The sequence below is a fragment of the Siniperca chuatsi genome, linkage group LG12 (genome assembly GCF_020085105.1).
Source record: "Siniperca chuatsi isolate FFG_IHB_CAS linkage group LG12, ASM2008510v1, whole genome shotgun sequence".
Lineage (NCBI taxonomy): Eukaryota > Metazoa > Chordata > Actinopteri > Centrarchiformes > Sinipercidae > Siniperca > Siniperca chuatsi.
Genome location: NC_058053.1, coordinates 17,731,588 through 17,753,232, shown reverse-complemented (window position 1 = coordinate 17,753,232; position 21,645 = coordinate 17,731,588). Strand labels below are relative to the sequence as shown.

The following is a 21,645-nucleotide window of genomic DNA, read 5'->3' as shown; positions in this document are numbered from 1 at the left end:
CGCCTGTCAATCTCACGCTCCATCCGTCCCTCACTCGTGAACAAGACCCCGAGATACTTAAACTCCTCCACTTGGGGCAAGGACTCCCCCCACGCCGAAGAGAGCAAACCACCTTTTTCCGGTCAAGAACCATGGCCTCAGATTTGGAAGAGCTGATTCTCATCCCAGCTGCTTCACACTCGGCTGCAAACCGTCCCAGTGCATGCTGCAGGTCCTGGTTTGAAGAAGCCATCAGAACGACATCATCTGCAAACAGCAGAGATGAGATCCTGTGGTTCCCAAACCGACACCCTCCGCCCCCCTGACTGCGCCTAGAAATTCTGTCCATATAAATTATGAACAGAACCGGTGACAAAGGGCAGCCCTGGCGGAGTCCAACATGCACCGGGAACAGGTCTGACTTACTGCCGGCAATGCGAACACAGCTCCTGCTCCGTTATACAGGGACCGGACAGCCCTTAGCAAAGGGCCCCGGACCCCATACTCCCAGAGCACTCCCCACAAAGCGCCCGGGGCACACGGTCGAATGCCTTCTCCAGATCCACAAAGCACATGTGGACTGGTTGGGCAAACTCCCATGAACCCTCGAGCACCCGATGGAGAGTATAGAGCTGGTCCAGTGTTCCACGACCGGGACGAAAAACCACTCTGCTCCTCCTGAATCCGAGGTTCGACTATCGGATCGAATTCTCCTCTCTCCAGTACCCTGGAATAGACCTTACCGGGAGGCTGAGAAGTGTGATCCTCTGTGATTGGAACACACCCTCCGGTCCCCTTCTTATACAGAGGGACCACCACCCCGGTCTGCCAGTCCAGAGGCACTGTCCCAGACCGCCACGCGATGTTGCAGAGACGTGTCAGCCAAGACAGTCCCACAACATCCAGAGACTTAAGATACTCAGGACGGATCTCATCCACCCCCAAGCCTTGCCACCAAGGAGCTTGCCAACAACCTCAGTGACTTCGGCCAGGGTGATGGATGAGTCCGCTTCGGGTCCCCAGCCTCCGCTTCCTCTTCGGAAGACGTGACAGCGGGATTGAGGAGATCCTCAAAGTATTCCTTCCACCGTCCGACAACATCCCCAGTCGAGGTCAACAGCTCTCCACCCGCACCGTACAAGGTGTTGGTGAAGCACTGCTTCCCCTCCTGAGCCGTCCGGACGGTTTGCCAGAATTTCTTTGAGGCCGACCGATAGTCCTCCTCCATGGCCTCTCGAACCTCTCCCAGTCCTGAGTTTTTGCCTCTGTGACCGCACGGGCTGCAGCACGCTTAGCCTGCCGGTACCTGTCAGCTGCCTCGGGAGTCCCACGAGCCAACAAGGCCCGATAGGACTCCTTCTTCAGCCTGACGGCATCCCTTACTTCCGCCATCCACCACCGTGTTCGGGATTGCCGCCGCGACAGGCACCAGAAACCTTGCGACCACAGCTACGAGCCGCGCATGCGATCGACAATGGAGGTGGAAAACATGGTCCACTCGGACTCAATGTCCCCAACCTCCCGGGATCTGGGAGAAGCTCTCCCGGAGGTGTGAGTTGTAGACCCTGCTGACAGAGGGCTCCGCCAGACGCTCCCAGCAGACCCTCACGATACGCTTGGGCCTGCCAAGTCTGTCCGGCTTCCTCCCCGCCAGCGGATCCAACTCACCACCAGGTGGTGATCGGTTGACAGCTCCGCCTCTCTTCACCCGAGTGTCCAAGACACGCGGCGGAGGTCAGATGATACGACAACAAAGTCGATCATCGACCTCCGCCTAGGGTGTCCTGGTGCCACGTGCACTGATGGACACCCTTGTGCTTGAACATGGTGTTAGTTATGGACAAACTGTAACTAGCACAGAAGTCCAACAACTGAACACCGCTCGGGTTCAGATCAGGGGCCGCTCCTTCCGATTACCCCTCTCCAGGTGTCACTGTCGCTACCCACGTGGGCGTTGAAGTCCCCAGTAGAACAACGGAGTCCCCGGGTGGTGCACTGTCTAGTACCCCTCCCAGGGACTCCAAGAAGGCCTGGTACTCTGCACTGCTGTTCGGCCCGTAGGCCGCCACAACAGTGAGAGACCTGTCCCCACCCGGAGGCGGAGGGATGCGACCCTCTCGCTCACTGGGGTAAACTCCAACACGTGACGGCTGAGCTGTGGGGCTATGAGCAGGCCCACACCAGCCCGCCGCCTCTCCCCGCCGGGCAACGCCAGAGAAATGGAGCGTCCAGCCCCTCTCGAGGAGACGGGTTCCAGAGCCCAGGCTGTGCGTGGAGGCGAGGCCGACTATATCTAGCCGGTAACGCTCAACCTCCCGCACAAGCTCAGGCTCCTTCCCCAGCGAAGTGACATTCCATGTCCCTAGAGCCAGTTTCTGTGTCCGGAGATCTGGTCGCCGGCCCCTGCCTTCGACTGCCGCCCAGATCTCTCTGCACCGCCCCTTACGGATCCTCCTGCGGGTGGTGGGTCCACGGAGGACGGCCCCACGCCGCTCCTTCGGGCTGTGCCCGGCCGGGCCCGTGGGGAAAAGCCCGCCACCAGGCGCTGCCGTCGGGCACCCACCCCAGGCCTGGCTCCAGGGTGGGGCCCGGTAGCGCCAATCCGGGCGACGTAACTGGCCTTGATTTTAAATAATCCATAAGGGTCTTCTGAACCGCTCTTGGTCTGACCCGTCACCCTGGACCTGTTTGCCATGGGTGACCCTACCAGGGGCATACAGCCCCAGGCAACATAGCTCCCAGGGTCATTCGGGTACTCAAACCCCTCCACCACGTTAAGGTGGCGGTTCAAGGAGGGGTTCAATTTCAGCATTAGTTTCTGATAATTACTTGTGACAATGTCCTGGAATGTTCTTGTGATTGTGAAGTTATTACCATGATAAGTTTGAGCTGGGTTCCCCATTACCTTAATGTTTATAACAAAAATTAAACTCTCATATTACAAAGATATTTTATCATTGTAATTATCATGATATTAGCTGGCCATTCCGTCATTACTACTGAGCTGTAATGTAAAGTGGTACTGAGGTAGCCCCCGTTAAACATGCTGTGTAATATTATTAATAAAATGATTTTGCATTTTGTTGCTGTCCTGTGAAAACATGCATCTCCAAAATGTCATTTTTTATAAGCTAAGAATAATAGCCCTGTTTTCAGCTTTGTGACAATGCATTTTTCAGATAATCCAAGTTTAAATTTTTAAAAAAAAATTTAGTTTAAGTGGTAAGATAATTTTCTCAACCCATTAAGGAACTCTTCATTCTTCAGTTTATCTAAAATCTAAATCACCAAATTTGGAGATTCACTTGATGATATGTTTTCTTCTTGAAAATGTATTTGGCTTTGGATGTTGTTGTGATCGCTGCAGTCTCCCTGCAGGGTGATCAAGGATTTCGTGGTCCACCTGGCCCTCCTGGACCATTACTGGAAGTGGAAGGACATACCACAGTGCATGTACCTGGACCACCGGTACTCACTCCGTTCTTTAAAAACTGAACAGAAATTGTGCTATTTTCATGTATAAATAAATGCCAATTGCTAAATGTCTGTTTATATGTAAAAGATGACTTGTGTTATTACCTGAATGTGTTTTTTATTACTAAAGGGTAACAGAGGACCTCCAGGAGACAAAGGAGAAAAAGTTAGTATTTTGCTTTCAGATGTTGAAGTGTATGTCTGTTTTACTGTGCACATAGGCTGTTTGTTATCTTTAAGTTCAACTTTCTACTTTTTTGAGACACCTGATTTCCTTTACAGGGCTATTGCATCCCGTATCATGATGGTGTCAAAGGTGATCACGGCCCGCCTGGACAAAGAGTAAGTGTTAAAAATATGTCTGGTATGGTGATGGTATAATGGTATGACAAATGGAGGAAGAATTTCAGCATTAGTTGTCATTGTAAGCTTTTTATGCAGATTCGTCAAAAGTTTGAATGTAATATGGAAAACAAGCTTTACAAATGACTATTAACTTGTTTCACCTAAGTTTCTTTTTGTACCCATTTCGAGCAGATACAGATTCAGTTTTATGTAACAATCCCTATGTTATCAATCCAGGTGACAACAAAACTAATCAAAGTTAGTGTCTGCTTCTGTAATTTTAGGGTAAACCTGGCAAGGATGGAGAGGATGGGCTGAAGGTAACAATAACTTACTGTATTATTTACCTATTGTACTCTGCTGCCCAACTGTTGTTTTCTTTTATATTATAAAATATTTATTGCTAAAGTACGCACATACTTTCATACAGGGAGAAAAGGGATTTCCTGGAGCTCCTGGATACACTGGTTCCCAGGTAACTAATGCACCTTATATTTACCCTGGCCATCCTCAAGGCTTACATCCAAAACTTAAATGATCTTGGAGGTGTTAGGGTCAGACAGACTAAATTCTCTGTCTTGTTTCAGGGTGAAAAGGGAGAAAGGGGACCACCAGGTTTTGTAAGTGATCGCTCTCCTCCCTCTTTTCCAATTTTTTCTTTTCTCTTTTTCTTTCTCTCTCACCCACTCACTCTCTTTCCCATCAGCTACAAAGAGGATGAGTTCGAAAAACTACCAGCAGATGTCACCACATATTCATTCTGCTAAAATGTGAGAGCATGTTAAAGGGGCAATCCACTGATTTTACCGTTGTACAGTGTCTTCTCTGACTAGTCTGAGCAAATTACCTCACTTTCCTGGTATTGTCTCTGGAAAATATGGGGGATTTAACAACCTGAGGAGGAGGTTGCACACAAATTACTTTCAGCAAAAAAACTATGGCTACTTAAAATTACATATGGTGGGTATGGTATGGTTTTAAGACTAAATATCTTTAACTTTGACATTTTTTAGGTCAAAAGTAAAGATTAAATAAACATAACAAAATGTTTCTGTATTTTCATATCCTGGCAGTGTGGAGAAGGCTTTCTTAATAGTATTTAGACCATCATGTAGGAAGGTATAATTTACAGAAACTATAACAGAACAGTTATTAAATGGATTGAGTTGCGCTTGGGGAAATTTGACTTCTGACCTCAGTATTTCTAAAATCATGCCTTTGGCCTTGACTTGAATAATCTTGGTTTGGGTTTAGAGACTACACATTTTAACAGAATGCCTGCAATACAAACTGTGGATGATGTGGGCATTTACCAGGCAGGGAGGATCTAACAGACACTACTGAGGTGCATTAGGGGAAATGTAGGATCCAGAATTAAGGGAGCATGACCCATAAAAGGGACTTAAAGAGCAACTTAACACCCCCGAATTTTGTTTTTGTTGACCTCTGCTTATATTATTACATTGTATTATTATACCGTACATACTTATCATCAATTGGTAATCCACTTTCCACTTATTTTATTTTTATACTTATACCCACGTACTTAATTTATTTTGCCTGTATTATAGTGTATTATATTTGATTGCTTAGAACTTCTATTCCTGTGTGCACTGACGTGATAGTGAGCAGCTGTAACAAAAGAGTTTCCCCTTGGGGATCAATAAAGTATTTCTGATTCTGATAGCAGTTTATCTTCTCACCTCACTACAGTGATGTAGAAGTGTACTCCACTGTGACATCACTGTTGAGTTTGGTTAAAGGTGCAACAGAGCACACTTCTGACCACAGCCATACACATCCATCAGTGATGCTGGGTATGGTCAGAGGTGCAACAGAAACATTAAACCAGAGGGCAATGAGTGGTCACTGGTTTTCAGCCTGGTGTTAAGTTACTCTTTAAAGTCAGAATTTCTTGACCTCTGCTGCATTGATTTTGACCATTTTGTTAATCATTCTGTCTCAAGACTGGCAACTTTATGTAAGTGCAAATTGCTGGAGTGCCCCTTTAAACTAGAGATAATAGCTAAATCTATTATAGTCAGAGGGATATAATCCTACCAAAATGTAATTATTTTCTTCACAGTTATTTAAATGCAAATAATTTGCACCAGTACTGCAGCAATAGTCAGCATTAGAAGGAGAGATGGCAGGTAAGGAGTTCAACAGTTAACTGATCTGAGTTTAGGTAGATCTGTGTAATGAAACTTAAACATAATCTTAAAAAATGGACATGCATCCTTAATCTTTGTAATTATATAATTTTAGGCTACTGGTGCTCCTGGTCCTCCCGGTCCTCGTGGTCTCCCAGGGTTACAAGGAGAAAAAGGTAAAGTGAGGCTATAATATACCTTGGATCAGTTTCCATGATATCCCTGTTTTTCTTTCCTTATGGGTTTCTTCTTAATCCACAGGTTTTCCTGGTCCTCAGGGAGAGGCAGGTCCACCAGGTAAAATAACAAAATATTTCAACATAATAAAACAACACCACATTAAGGCTGCATATGTCAGCCACATGCTAACCTGAATAATGCACTAACTGACTTTCTTGTCTTGTACTTCAGGCCGGCACATCGAAGGGCCTCGTGGAGAGAGGGGTCAGAAGGGAGATGTAGGTGAGAAAGGAGACAGGGGTATAGAAGGAGAGTCTCTTGTTGGACCTCCAGGACAACCAGGGATCAGTGGACCACCTGGACCACCTGGACCACCGGGTATGCCTTATCTTTGAATATTTGAATAATTTCAATAAATGACAACATGGGACACCCACATAAAGTGTGTATCTACAAATGTTTTAATAATCTAATGTGTGTGTGTGTGTCGGATGCATGTGTTGTGTATGCGCTATGACATGGCTGCACAGTTGACCCTAATGAATGTAACATCGAGAAAGGAGCTCCTGGCCCACCTGGACCTCCAGGGTTACAAGGGGAATTGGGACAGAAAGGTAAGATCGTCTACAATTAACGCTAATCAATACAAGTCATCATTAATTAGTCCATTAAAATTCCATGTTTCTATCTTTGAGGTGTACCTTTGTGGGAACATGTACCACATGTATCAATACTGCTGCTGGACAACAAGTTAAGGATATATACATACATCGTATTTTTTCAGTTGACGTTTCTGTGCCTCCTTTCAGGTGACAAAGGAGATACCTGTGTTCAATGTGAAAGTTTCGGCCCACCTGGATTACCTGGCCCCCAGGGCCCTAAAGGAGATCGAGGTGAGTGAATAGTGTCTGGCCACCAAATTTATAGTGTCAAAGTTGGCTTTTTTGCTGGAGACTTCTGAGTGCTTCTGACCTCATTTGTAGTCTCCAGTTGTCATTGTCCAAACACAATGAATTTGATATTATCTTAATCCTCCATTTCTTCCTGTTTATTAACACCCACTATGATGAGTATTGAATGAGCCAAGGATGTACAATTGTCCATTTTCACCTGGCAGGACCTCCTGGGCCAGTAGGCAGCAAGGGAGACAAAGGTCAAGCTGGCTCTCCTGGACAATCTGGAATAGCTGTGAGTAGAATAATGTCTGAGACTCTTGTTTACGCAGTGTTTTCGCAATTTATCCCTCATTTCATTGAGGAAATTTGAGAAAGAGAAATATGTCAGAATATGTCATTGATATCTTCTTCAGTGCATGATCAATTTTTTGACCTGTGTGCAGGGTTCTCCAGGCACACCTGGGTTGATGGGAGCTCCTGGTGCTGTTGGTGATCCAGGGGACATTTTCATGGCTCCTGGTCTGAAAGGGGACAAAGGTCTGCCTGGTCTTCCTGGTTCACCAGGGCAGCCAGGGCTGGATGGACAGCCAGGGAAAGATGGCCTCCCAGGTACACCTGGCCTCAAAGGAGAACCCGTAAGTGTGTGGTTTGTTTGATGAGTCAAATGATCAGGATATTAGAACAGTATGAGCTCCACTAGTTGTGCAAATGATTGAAGTGCCTGTCAAATGATAGTGGAGGGCTTTGAAAGACTAATACATAAGAAATAATAATAATAAGAAGAAATAAATAAACAAGCCATTTAACTTTAAAAACCCTTCGCTGCAAGTGAAAGTTCACATTTACTTAGTTTACTTAGTACTAAGTTGCTATAATCAGTATAGGTTATATTAGCACTGGAAAAAATTACTACATGTAATGTGAAAGGGGTTGCTCGTAGTGACGAACCCACAGATTTCTATCACCCAACTTCATAGTCCCTCTCAGTTTCTATTCAGGCTCTTTGATTTATTGTCTACCTTAAAAACAAAGTAGATTGCACATCCCCTTCCTCTAATCTTGCTTTCAGGCCAAAGAGGGTATCAAGGGTGAGCGTGGACCAGATGGGGACCCTGGTCTTATTGGGACTCCAGGAGAGAGGGGTCCACCTGGTCTGCCAGGCATCGGTCGACCAGGAGAGTCTGGAGAGAAGGGCAGTCAGGGGAGACCAGGCCATCCTGGAAATCCTGGACCACCTGGTAGGCATCAGATCTACACAGAGAGACCCACAGATACTGTAAAACGACGCACTCATATAGTCAAATCAAACTTTATCTAAACGGCACATCTGAAACTCAATCAAATACACACTGATACTGTGCGCACACACATCCTTGTACTTCTATCTTTGTAAGGACTGTCATTGACATAATGCATTCCCTAGCCCCTTACCCTAACCTTAACCATCACAACTAAATGCCTAACCCTCACCCTCACCCTTCAAACAGTTCTTTGAAGTTAGGCCAACATGTCCTCACTTCCCAAAAATGTCCTCGCTCTGTAGGTAAAAAACGTGTTTCAGTCCTTACTATGCAGCAAGTACAAGCACACACACACACACACACACACACACACCTACTGTATATTCATTCATTGATAACATACATATAACTTGTGTCCAACAGGTGAAAAAGGTGAACCAGGTACAGGTATGAGCACTCCTGGACCTCAGGGAGTACCTGGATCAAAAGGAGAAACTGGCAGACCTGGCCTTCAAGGTGAGCAACATTATAGTCAGCATGTTTTCATTTAACTCCACTGCAAAAAATATTTATTTGAAATTTGTCTCTTGAGGATTAATCCATGAACTTGATCTTGTCTTTGATCAATTAAATAACAGAGTATCATCATGTAATTACAAAAAAAAACATATTGTGAAGTTTCACCTACATGTTGTTGGCTGCAGGTGACAGAGGCCTGCCGGGAGACCCAGGGTTGCCAGGTTTCCCTGGACAGAAGGGTGAACACGGCTCCCCTGGAATTGGATTTCCAGGCCCAACTGGTCCTAAAGGTAAGTTGACCCCATTTCTCCTCTCCATGGATGCATCACAGACATTCATTGGATACTTACAGATTCCTAAAGAAAAATGTAAACAAACTATACATAATACAGTGCATGTACAAAACAGAACTCAGTGGAAATTTTTCGTACCTGTTTCTAGGAGTCAGTGGAATTCCAGGAGCTCAAGGATTACCAGGAGAGCCAGGAAGACCAGGACAGGATGGCTTGACTGGACAACCTGGTTCACCTGGACAAAAAGTGTGTATTTTTCTGCATATGTATTTCTCTTAATAATTTAATTACATATATATAGATATGTAGATATGTGCTGCCATACACTGTGGAAGTGACTCAAAAAGGGACCTGAAGCATCCTGGTTTTGACGATGGGACATAAGTGTCCTGTGCAACTTCCTGAAGCTTTGGTGTGGATGATGCCTGTTTCTTTGGATGCTGTATTCCAATATGGATTTGCAAGGACTTCATTTACGAACATTAGAGCACACCTTTCAACAACCATAACTATATTAATACTATATACTATCATCAATTTTGTGGACTTGATAAACTGGGAGATTTGAATGTCATATAAAATCACTATCGTCAGTTTGCCAGTTTGCCACTGTTGCCAGAGTTGAGATGCAAATCAGTGCTTATTTTTATACTTTGTAGGGTGAACCAGGGCGGGGTCTCCCAGGCCCAAAAGGTTCGCAGGGCCTCCCAGGAATTACTGGCTTCCCTGGAGAGAAGGGTAACATTGGACTACCTGGTGTTCCTGGACGAGAAGGCCTGACAGGACCACCAGGGTCTCAGGGAGTCAAAGGTATTGCAAGTCACTTACAACAACTCTGGTGTGAAGCTTGGTTCATTTTAGTCCATGCCACAGAGTTAAAAGGCCAATCTTCTGTAGCAAGTACAACTTAATTTTTTGTCTTTAAAATTAGGTGAAGTGGGACCCCCAGGACCTCCTGGACTGGTTGGCTTACCAGGTTCTCCAGGAAAAGGCTCGCCCGGAGCTCCTGGACCACAAGGACCACCTGGAGAGCCAGGACCATTCGGTGAGCACAAACAACTTTTTCACGGAAGACATTTTGACATCCAAGAAGGAAAAGCGTAAATAATAAGATTAATGATGGTTGAATATATTTAGCTACTTCAGTTTCAGGGTCCTGATATTGTACATGCATGGACACTTAAATAGACACTTGAATAGAACACAGCCATTTTAATGTTATTAGTGACACCTGTGACTATGACAAGTCAAAATGTCTGCTGTCAGATTGTGATGCATACTCTTGAATTCCCTCACCTGACTGTCAGTTGTTGTGGAAATCACAACAAATAAATATGTATGTGTGCATGTTGAACAGGTAGGGAAGGTGTTAAGGGAGAAAAGGGCTACCCAGGTCCTCCTGGTCTGGACATGCCTGGGCCTCAAGGAGAGAAGGGAACCCCCGGGTTACCAGGACCTCCAGGTCCTAAAGGACTGCCAGGGCGATTGGGCTTACCAGGCAGGGACGGACTAATTGGAAACCAAGGTGAGACAGACAAACAGCAAACACATTCACAAGAAACACAAAACTCAAACTGAACACTTTTTCAACAAAGTGGGGTTCTTCACTGTCCTTGGGTGTGTGGGTGTTTTTTGTATTTTTTTTTTCTTGTTTTGTTATTGTTGCACTTGCACAAATAAATAAAGACCAGCCCCTAATAAAATCAACATAATGTACATTTCTACAGCATTAATCAATTCAGTATAACAATGTAGTCATGTCATCACCATTTTGCTGCTCTGGGTTTCTATTTTTATTAGAAATACCTTTGATCTAATCCAATACACATTTTTTTGTCAAATTCAGCGAATATCTCCTCATGGTCTGCTAGCTGTCTGTTCAGTGTGCGCGCTCAAAAAAAGCCTCTGGTGTTTGTACACAGCCCTGGCTCCGTAAATGGGAAATAAACAAAGTGGCTCCAACTGAGCCACACAACACCATTCCAGCCATGATTTGTGTGGCAGGTAACGTTAAATGACTTGTCCATGGACATTCAGCTTACTTTCTAGTTTGCCAAGATATGCTGTTGTTGTGATGTTAGCTATAGTAGCAGGAGAGTTGTGAGTATCACTGTCTGGAGCCGGTTTGCTGGCTCTGGGAAACCGTCTCACAACCGTCTCTAACCCACAACCTAGATAACGTTAGTTACATTACTTGTTGTGTTGTTGTTCGCTCAATATCATAGTATTTCGGCAGATTCTCAGTTTTTGGTTTCCAAGGGGCGTTATCAGCGGGTGCAGAACAAAATGTCTCTGGACGCAATTGGATAGACCTACAACCAATCAGAGCAACAAAACGTGTGATGTAGTGTATTGGTAAATTAAACTTACCAAATCCTGTCGGAAGTACGGCAAACACATCTTTCTTATCAACAAAGCTATAAGTGCAGCTTTTTGTTCTTCTTTTAGAGAAAATATACCTTCCAGTTCGTTTAATACTGACGTGATAGCGGAATCAACAGAAACAGTTTCATACCAGCGGCAGCAATCTTTGTTGTTCATGAAAATGCTTCAACGGCCAATAAGGTTGCGCTCCTCGACAGTCATTGTATCAAACCTGCCTCATATTAGATAAACAGTCGATTGGCCCATCCAGATCTAGGACAGGTGGAAATCTGTCTGAATGGAAGGGGTGCCAGACGCATCTCCCAGAGCAAATAAAACATGAGCTTGTAGATTTGTCTGTTTCCCAGGCTACATTATCCTGATTTAATCACATAATGTAAGCATGTTCTAAAATATCTTCATTGTTTTTGCAGTTAAGGTACTGTAAGTCTATTTCTTTTTGCCTTTTCAATACACACATTACTCTTACCACTAAGTGGCAGTAATGTACGTATAAGGTTGAGGATTCAACCTACCCTTGAATTTGAAATGAGGAAGGAGCACGGTTGACTTTTGGAGGAAAATAATTGGGACATTTTCAGAATTTGCTTCCAGTGGTTCAGTACTGGGGAGGCTGCATTGGATGATCTTTTTTAGATAATTGACTCCTCTAGCTTTTTAATCTCTTTTTCATTTCAGTAATCTCACTGTGTGTGTGTTTGTTTGCCAGGTCCTAAAGGTGAAATGGGGGTCATAGGGACACCAGGAGTACCAGGATTTCCTGGACCATCTGGTACACCTGGATCTCCTGGTCTGAGAGGTGAGGAAGACCAAACTGGGAAAATTATTTTTAGAGTTCTCACTTTCTTCAGCCTCTTTCATACTGGTCATACAGTGTACACTTTTCAGGGTTTTATTTTTGATTTTTCAGCAGCAATAATAATTTCCCTTTCCCCATCTCTTTCAGGTGATCCTGGTATTCCTGGACCAAGAGGTGATACTGGAGAGCCTGGATCTAAAGGAGAAAGGGGAGAGCCAGGTCTTCAGGGACCTCCTGGGAACATGAGTGAAGTTGACATGGAGCATATGAAGGGGGAGAAGGGAGACCTCGGAGATACAGGTATAAAACAACATACTGGCCTTTCGCTCAATCAGAGTACATGTGTCATATAAAGATTTGCAACAAAGAAGTCCACTGGTGATTTTGTATATTGAACCATAGTTTAAGAAATATCTCAGTGTGGTTTTTAATTTCATTATCAGGTAACCCTGGGGCCACTGGACAGAAGGGCCACCGTGGAGTTCCTGGAGACCCTGGAATGCCAGGCAAAAATGGAGAGCCTGGATCACCTGGACAACCAGGTGACCACATGAACAGCATTCTAAAATGTGTTAGATTTTTTTGTAGGATATTTAAACCATGTAGACTACATGTGGTAATCATATTTGTTTGTCTTATTCATTTAATTTAACTCTTATTTATTTTAGTAAATTGTCTGCACTTGCTTCATCATCTGATGAAAATGAAGGGAAAATAAAATAGATATACATTTTTCAATCTCACTGATGTGTCTCAGGAGAGAAAGGAGACCCTGGTTTTCCTGGAGAGCCTGGCAGTATGGGACCACCTGGACAGAAAGGCAGTGTAGGAGAGATGGGACTACCAGGTAAGAACAAATAAAACACACAAAATGTTAGTGTGTGTGTGTGTGTGAAAACATGTATTATAAGTATAAGAAACATGACATTTAGTCCCCTGTATTGAGAATATTTCAAGCAAAGGAAAACCTACATTTCACATTAAATTGTGAGAAACACTGTTTAATGCAAGTTAAATGCAACTTTTGTAACTATCTGCATTTTGTCTGCTTGTGTGTGTGTTCGTGCAGGTGCGATTGGTCCACAGGGTACTAAGGGAGATATTGGTACACCAGGACATCCTGGATTCAGAGGCATCGATGGACAGAAAGGAGACAAGGGAGCAGCTGGTGAGCCAGGTATTGGGTTCCCAGGACATCCAGGAGAAAAGGTAATCCACTAGCAATAACAATGGTTATGTTTTAGTTCTATGAACATAAGCAGAGACTTCTTCTGTGGCTCAATAAGCTTGACTACTAATCTTGTGTGGACTGAAAATTGGCAGGTTGAGCACTTCCAAGGCTTGGATGGCCATGAAACTCGAAGTAAAATTATCAGTACAAAGGATAAAACATTATCAAGAGTCAAAAGTGCAAGAGTGTGTACATGGTAACTTGGAGAGAGAAGTCAACTCTAATTTCAGAGGAGCTTGCAGTGAGAAACATAACATCACCAAAGTTTCAATTCTGTTGTAGGACTGTATGTTTATTAATGTGCATTATTACAAATGTCAATGTTTTTGGTAAGTTTCTAATGTAACAAAATCTATGGATAAACTTAAAATGTCGAGATTATAGAATGTAAACTGGCGCCCAACAGAGATGGAAAAGGACACGTTTCTGTCGGGTTTACTGTCTTTGCACTTTCAACATCTTTTTTTCTGACTTGTTCCTCTCAATAATCATCAGTACCTTCCCTACTCTCACAGGGTCAGACAGGCCAGCCAGGAATCCCAGGATCACAAGGAGAGAAGGGTCAGACGGGGCCAGAGGGTATGCCTGGCAAGCCAGGACTGCAAGGCTCCAAGGGAGAAAAAGGAAGCCTTGGGTATCCAGGTCAGATTTCAGATTTCTGTGTTTTCACATTCATCCTATTTGTCTACAACACTAGGTATAGTAATCATGCATGTTGGTATTCCATGTGAGTTCTTATTGTGGTGTGTGTTGTACAGGTCAGTCAGGTAGACCAGGTGAGAAGGGTACCCCTGGGCTGCCAGGGTCTGCAGGAGAACCTGGTCGTGACGGTCGGCCTGGTAAGTAACAGGATTATTTAATCAGGTAGTCAGACAAATGCCCACTATTTAATCAGCAATGGTTTCATTAATTTGTTCAAGTTGTGATGCACCATTAACTACACAAAAACAACCTTAATCTTACAAAGAGTTTTGTCTGTAAAAAATGCACTGAGAATTGAATGAGCCAGGCAGCTGGAAACCAAACTAATAAAAAAAAAATTTAACATAGTTTAGCCAATTATAATTTATAATTATAAAGACTTTTACTGTATAAAAGCTCCTGAACTTGGATAACTTTTTAAACTAGCCATTGTAAGTATAAAATAAAGCAGCATTCTGCAGCTGCGTGGCCTTTTTCTCACATCAAATTTAATTAGAAACCCATTTCTGTGGATAAATTCAGAGACACTTTCAAGATCATCTGACATGTTTTTCCACAAAGATCAATGACAGTTCAGGGAATGGTGTGCTCAAATCAGATACAGAAAGGATTCATACACCTGTCCCAAGCAACTGCCTATTTAGTCTTGTTAGAAAACAAACACTAACAAAGTGTGTAAACTTGTTCTCTTCCAGGTGAAGGCGGATTGCAGGGACCTCCTGGTGTTCCTGGAGAGAAGGGAGAGCCCGGAGTGGACGGCATCCCTGGAACCTCAGGGGAGAGAGGAGACCCAGGTTAGTGTCAGAGGAGTTAGGAGACTACACTGCAAGAACTTACTTGTTTGTTGATAAGCTGTTACAGTTCGGTGAGCCTCTCAGCCTGATATATTCTACAGGGTCACTGTGGCTTGGGACCCTTATATTAACCTTCACCCAAACCCTCTCAACCACAACCACCACAAGCACATTTCAATATTTTTATTTATGTTCTGATGGGTTTTTTGTAACATAAATACTGGAAGGCACAAACTCTGGCTTGAGTAGTCAAAAGCCAACCCTCAGCTACAATCAGGGGTTCAGTTCAGTGCCTTTTACAAATATAGTGACAATTAATAACTGTAGACACAGGGCAGTATCTACTTTAGGTTTTCAGGTTTAGATTTTTTTCTTAGGCATGCCTGACATCTGCAGGCCCCTCATTATCAATCCAAACATTACAGAAACTTCCTGTAATATACTTTTTTATCTGTCCTTCTCTGCAGGGTTACCTGGGCATGGTTTCCCTGGGCCACCTGGAGTGCATGGTAGCAAAGGTTAGAGCCCTTCCATCACTGAGTCATTTAATCCCTCAGTCACTGGAGCCAAACAGAGTTTCATCATGTGGCTTTCTCTTTCCCTCTCCAGGTGACAAAGGTGGTCCTGGCTTCCCTGGCACTCCAGGTCATCCAGGTGTGCCTGGTATCAAAGGCGACAAGGGACTGCCAGGCTCACAGGGACCCCAGGGTGAGCCAGGAGAGAGGGGGCTCCCAGGTACCTCTCTAGAGGGCCCTAAGGGAGATAGGGGAGCAACAGGACAACCCGGAGAAAGAGGTATGCCACATACATGACATGCCAGCAATTTCTTATGTGTATAAGGACCTGTCACCGAAACGTAGTACAGTATAGAGCAACTGTTACAAGTAAAGAGTCTTTCAAATGGAAATAAATTCTGTGCTGTATTATGTGTTCTTCTTGTCTTTATTATACAGGATCCCCAGGAGCACCAGGACTCGCTGGTGTGCCAGGCAGAGACGGCCAAAAGGGAGAGAAAGGAGACAAGGGTAACCCTGGTTTCCAGGGAGAGACGGGACATAAGGGTGACCCTGGAGTTACTGGATTTCCTGTATGTCATGAGGCTACTTTTTTACTGTACATGTTATACACTAGTTAATGTAATAGTAATTTGATGAGAGAGAGAGCTGATGTGCTAATGTGCAATTATCGTGCCTCTAGTTCAATCTTGTCCTCTTCAGCCCCTTGTGTAACTGTGTGTATTTGTGTGTATGTATTACAGGGACAACCTGGCCTTCCAGGTATTGATGGACAGAAGGGAGAGATGGGATTGCAGGGTGTCCCTGGCTTCCCAGGTGAGTGATAGTCTATGATTGTGTGTGTATGCATTCATGTGTGTTTTTACGAGACGAAAAGAGAGGAAAGATGTGTTTTTATTCAAATAATTGGCAATTAAAATACACTGTTTTTGAATACAAACTCTAGGTATAAAGGGTAATGTTGGGGACTTTGGATTCAAAGGAGAATTTGGAGACAGAGGATTCCCAGGAGAAAAGGGTAAAAAGGAGGGGAAACCCTTCACTGTATTAATATTCAAGACTATCTCTATCTCACTTACTAGAATCATTACAGTATATCATTCGGTCAGTGCTTACTCATGTCTCTCATAAACTGCTAAAAATCAAAATGAGCAACTGGAAAATGTCTTCTAAAGATACTGTATATTTCAGGATCTGATGGCCCCCCTGGTCCACCCGGCCCCCACACCTTCATCAAAGGAGACATTGGGTTCCCAGGGATTCAAGGCTTACTGGGACCCCAGGGGCCACCTGGGCTCCTTGGACAGAAAGGACAGCAAGGTGACGTTTTGCTTACAATTTCCTCCTGCTCACCTATCCTCTCCATCCATTTTTCTAATTGCTTCATATTTTTTGTGATTTTCTCTCAGGTGTGACAGGTATTCCAGGGCCAAAAGGTGAAGATGGCCTTCCTGGATATCATGGACAGCCGGGAGCCAAAGGAGAGCCTGGCCTGCCAGGGCCACAGGGTGAGAGGTTCACAGAGATGAAAGGTGTGGGTAAGATTTGTTGTCATGGTCATTAATTACTCCATGTCTTTAGGACCCAGAGGACACGCTGGCCCCCCAGGACCTGATGGTGTTCCAGGTCAAGTGGGTCCACCTGGCCCCTCCTCCATGGATCACGGGTTCCTGGTAACCCGTCACAGCCAAATGGTGGAGATTCCACAATGTCCTGAGGGAACCTCGCTCATATATGATGGCTACTCCTTGCTCTACGTACAAGGCAACGAACGCTCTCATGGACAGGACTTAGGTGAGAAACACAATATGAGAAAGAAATACAAAAAAAGAAAGAATAAAAGAAAGAAGTGAGCTATAGAAAAAGAGGAGGAGAAGCACAAAGGGTAAAATATGTAAAATTAATTACATGTCTCCTCGATCTGTTTTTTAGGTACGGCCGGCAGCTGCCTAAGGAAGTTCAGCCCCATGCCCTTCCTGTTCTGTAACATCAACAACGTGTGTAACTTTGCCTCCCGTAATGACTACTCCTACTGGCTCACCTCCCCGGAGCCCATGCCCATGAACATGGCACCTATCACTGGTGAAAGCATTAAACCCTTCATCAGCAGGTATGTCAGCATTTCAATCCAAACTGTTCTATTTTAGGTATATTTGATACCCATTTGACACTCACACAATGTTCTCCTCCTATATGTGTGTGTGTACAGGTGTGCTGTGTGCGAAGCCCCAGCCATGGTGATAGCAATTCACAGTCAGACCATCATGATCCCACCATGCCCTCACGGCTGGGACTCTCTATGGATTGGCTACTCCTTTGTCATGGTAAGACAAAACAAGATCAGGTCTCAAGGTGCAAATATACAGTCTGTCCTCTCAAGAATACAGTGAGCGCCGAATTCACAAAAGGAATGTGCAGCTTTTGCGCCCAGAGGGACGAGGGAGAGCGCACAGTTAAAGCACCCCAAATAACACTACATAAAGAGTGAGTCATAGAAAAATGAGAGACATCCCGCAGATAGATATGAATGAAAGAGTAGGGGGAGTGATTATATAATTAGAATAGTTATAATTAGAATTAGAATAAATTGTCCTGCCATTTATAAATTTTTTTGACTCAAACATCACTTAACCATATCATGTGATATGCTACTTCAGTACACCTTAAGTAAAAATATTACTGGGACCACTACAGAGAATTGCAGATGAACATTTAACAGAACAGAACAAAACTTTATGGGCGTGTTTGTGGTGTAATATCATTAGCGCAATATCTTTTGTGAATCGGACCTTGAAACAGGGCAGATAGCGGTTGCAAATGATGCGCAATTTATGTTGCTATCAGCGGCCGCAATCCATTCTTTGTGAATTTGCACCTCAGTTCTTCCTTAAACCACAGATATGTCAGCCCAAGTTGTGATGACTCAGTAAAATCTAGGAAGCATTTTCCAGTATTGTGCAGACTCTGTTTTTGATGGTATTTGACTTTTTTTTAATCCAGGAAGTAGATCAAGCAAAATTGTTCATACACATTATGATAAAGTTTTGTTAATTTGTTTTGAGATGTTTTCTATATTGATGTTTTGCTTGGTACAGTAGATGGACAACAGTGAATATACCACGTAAGAAAATGTTAAGACTTAATTGCATCATGCTGTAAATACAAGTACAGAAAATCTCTCTTATCCTATCCACAAACCGTCCTATTCCAACCCCCCACACATACCCATCCCAATCCCCCAAACTCTCACACTTCATCCCTACCAATGGGCAAGAAATAAAAAAAATAAACATAATATACAGACATGTGTATTTTCCCAACATCTAATGGTTTATCCACGCACAAACCTATGCACCAGCATACCTATAGTAATCTACACATCTATAGATTTACAGTGTCTGTGTAGGAAAACCCCCCAAAGTAATCCTTTTGCATGCGCACATGCTCAACTTGTTCATTTCAGGAAAAAGCTCTTCAAAATGAGCTTCATTTGGTTAAGGAGCTGTTTTCATTGTGTGTGTCTGTGTAGCACACCAGTGCTGGTGCTGAGGGTTCAGGCCAGGCTCTGGCCTCTCCTGGTTCCTGCCTGGAGGAATTCCGCAGTGCTCCATTCATCGAGTGTCACGGTCGTGGAACCTGCAACTACTACGCCAACTCCTACAGCTTTTGGCTTGCCACCATTGAAGACAATGAGATGTTTACGTAAGACAGAAACACTCAGATATTGTGTTTCTTGTTTCGCATTAAAAAGTAACTTAACACCTCTAGAAAATCTTGTTTTTGCTGACCTCCAGTGCGTTAACTTTTCACCTTACTGCAGTGATGTACAGGTGTACTCAAGGACACCGTGACATCACTGTTGGGTGTGGTTGCAGGTGCAACAAACAAAGCACACCTTGACTACACCCAACCACACCCTTCAGTGATGCTGTGTGTGGTCAGAGTTGAAAAAGGCTTGAAACTTTCAATCAGAGAGGATGGAAAAACAATGCTTTTCAGCCTGGTGTTAAGTTATTCTTTCAGTTGTTTCCATTATCACATTTCCTCCACATTTACAATATGAGCTTGGCAATATAGGTGGACAGCTGATGTTTTTCCTCTCCACCTCTTTCCAGGAAACCTGTCCCGACAACGCTAAAAGCAGGCAGTCTCCGAACACATATAAGCCGCTGTCAGGTGTGCATGAAGAGGACATAAACCCCAACACCAGAGCCCTCCTTCCTAACCTATGAGCAATACCACGTGCAATGACGTCCTCGACTTGGCTCTAGTTCCTGCTTTCAAAGGATGGTGCTATTTTCCTGCATGTGTGAGAGGAGAGGGACAGAGATGTGGTTTGCAAAACAACCAGAGATTGAACATTACAAACCAGAACACAGAGACCAAGTGGCCTTTTCTTCCATGCAGAACACTTATCTAACGTGATCACAACATGTCTCTAAAGAATTGCACCTAGTTTACCACTGCACTGAGTACATGCCCCCTAAACTGGTAAACTGGTGTTCTTTTTGAAAGAGTTGTTTGTGTCAGGTGCTATTCAATCTTACTTATCCACCTTATTCCATTTTTTACTTTTTATTTCCCTTCCCTACCAGTGCCACAGCATTCAAATATATAGCCAGATATTATTATAGATTTTCACACCTTTTAAGTTGTTTAAACATAGTAATGTAAAGGATGGGACTTACCACTGGTTACAGATGCTTGTCATTTGCTAAATCACCATAATGTTGCCGACACAGATATATCACAATCACTCTGTTGTAAATACAATGCATTCCTCACTAACATAGTTCAACATACTCTCCTCAGGTTATTATTGAATTACTTTGCGTGTTATTAAGTCCATTTTTATTTATAAGATTTATGAGATTATGTTGGACTTGAGTGTATGTGAGATTCCATAGATCAGAACAGTGTTTCAACGTCTGACAAACAGCGCCTTAGTGACATACAAAGCAGCACTGAAATAGCATTGGCAGGTGTGTGTATGTATGTGTGTGAGTGTACATATATGAATGGATTTGAGCTGCTTGGAAGAGGTGCGTGTTTTGTGATGCCTGCATATATATTGTTGGACAACCACAAAAACAAATAGACAAATACATCACCTTACCTATACCTTTACTCTCTCAGAACATTGTGTATAACAGCTGTGTGTTAAAGGATTTACTCTTCTCACATTACGTGAACCAAATGTTTCTGATCCCAAAGAAATGCACATGTATATATACTTACACATAACATGTACTTGCTATTTTACTCATGTACTTGACTGAATTACTGTTATTATCCCTGTTGATTTAATGCAAAAAGTATTTTTCATTAAGACTGAAGGGTCATCACATCATTGTTATACATCCGAGTCTAACACAGACAGATGAGGAGGATTGTATTTATAAGTGTCTATGCAAGTTGAGATGCTTTAAAAAGGTCTTAACAGGTTTGTGTTTTGTTTATCCCTTAATATGCAGTATTTGGAGATAACTTTAGTCTTGCTCAGTAGGAGGAAGGCCTCTTGGACCCCAAACATATTGTTATTGTGTTCCTTTCAAAGCTATTGAAAGATGCAACGTTTTCTACTGTTAACGTTACAGCAGTTACTCTACACTGACCGTAACCTGTTTTTGTTTGTGTGTTGTGCTTGGTTATGATAAAATGCTCCATGAAGTATATACAGTATTAGCAGTGTTTACTATCATAAAACGAACTTGATTACAGTTGGAAAAATCGTAACTAATTAACAAACAGAAACACTTCATTGACATTTTATATTTTCCAGATCCCATACTGTGTAATTCCTGCAATAAAGTGATTTGTAGAATATTCTTATAAATTTATGATAGGTGTTCTTTTTCCTTTTGGTTTATATGTTTCAAATGTGATGTGAAGATCTCTAATACAGTTTTTTTAAAAGCCCACAAGAGGGCAGCACCAGAACACTTTGTAGGTAAGTTGCTGATGATTCATGATGTCAAAGCTCTCCATTCAGGTGATTCACAAGCTCTCAGTGTTTTTTGTTTTTACTGCCACTGGCTATTATCCCAACACATGGGCAGCAAATGCTGACCTCAAATCTATCTTGAACCCTAATTTAAGTGCAGCCTCTGCACCAAGACTTCCACAGTGTGATGCAGCC

General features: G+C 43.4%; 1 protein-coding gene across 1 annotated transcript in view; it reads left to right on the top strand.

Moving 5' to 3' along the window:
- The window catches only part of col4a1 (collagen, type IV, alpha 1), a 47,671-nt gene extending 26,325 nt beyond the window's left edge, over positions 1-21,346 (top strand). Inside the window, exons 13-52 of the mRNA XM_044216571.1 lie at positions 3,358-3,447; positions 3,584-3,619; positions 3,736-3,795; positions 4,083-4,118; positions 4,229-4,273; positions 4,386-4,418; positions 6,067-6,127; positions 6,213-6,248; positions 6,363-6,509; positions 6,662-6,745; positions 6,941-7,024; positions 7,249-7,319; positions 7,471-7,662; positions 8,097-8,265; positions 8,692-8,784; positions 8,973-9,077; positions 9,229-9,326; positions 9,740-9,890; positions 10,012-10,125; positions 10,438-10,605; positions 12,175-12,264; positions 12,412-12,564; positions 12,708-12,806; positions 13,022-13,111; positions 13,334-13,473; positions 14,011-14,137; positions 14,254-14,334; positions 14,893-14,991; positions 15,459-15,509; positions 15,601-15,786; positions 15,945-16,078; positions 16,250-16,322; positions 16,453-16,524; positions 16,698-16,826; positions 16,916-17,014; positions 17,088-17,300; positions 17,439-17,616; positions 17,716-17,830; positions 19,036-19,208; positions 19,622-21,346. Of these exons, the coding sequence (XP_044072506.1) occupies positions 3,358-3,447; positions 3,584-3,619; positions 3,736-3,795; positions 4,083-4,118; positions 4,229-4,273; positions 4,386-4,418; positions 6,067-6,127; positions 6,213-6,248; positions 6,363-6,509; positions 6,662-6,745; positions 6,941-7,024; positions 7,249-7,319; positions 7,471-7,662; positions 8,097-8,265; positions 8,692-8,784; positions 8,973-9,077; positions 9,229-9,326; positions 9,740-9,890; positions 10,012-10,125; positions 10,438-10,605; positions 12,175-12,264; positions 12,412-12,564; positions 12,708-12,806; positions 13,022-13,111; positions 13,334-13,473; positions 14,011-14,137; positions 14,254-14,334; positions 14,893-14,991; positions 15,459-15,509; positions 15,601-15,786; positions 15,945-16,078; positions 16,250-16,322; positions 16,453-16,524; positions 16,698-16,826; positions 16,916-17,014; positions 17,088-17,300; positions 17,439-17,616; positions 17,716-17,830; positions 19,036-19,208; positions 19,622-19,703 (4,257 nt within the window). The 3' untranslated portion in view covers positions 19,704-21,346. The remainder of the gene's footprint in view (positions 1-3,357; positions 3,448-3,583; positions 3,620-3,735; positions 3,796-4,082; positions 4,119-4,228; positions 4,274-4,385; positions 4,419-6,066; positions 6,128-6,212; positions 6,249-6,362; positions 6,510-6,661; positions 6,746-6,940; positions 7,025-7,248; positions 7,320-7,470; positions 7,663-8,096; positions 8,266-8,691; positions 8,785-8,972; positions 9,078-9,228; positions 9,327-9,739; positions 9,891-10,011; positions 10,126-10,437; positions 10,606-12,174; positions 12,265-12,411; positions 12,565-12,707; positions 12,807-13,021; positions 13,112-13,333; positions 13,474-14,010; positions 14,138-14,253; positions 14,335-14,892; positions 14,992-15,458; positions 15,510-15,600; positions 15,787-15,944; positions 16,079-16,249; positions 16,323-16,452; positions 16,525-16,697; positions 16,827-16,915; positions 17,015-17,087; positions 17,301-17,438; positions 17,617-17,715; positions 17,831-19,035; positions 19,209-19,621) is intronic.
- The last annotated feature ends 299 nt before the right edge of the window (positions 21,347-21,645 follow it).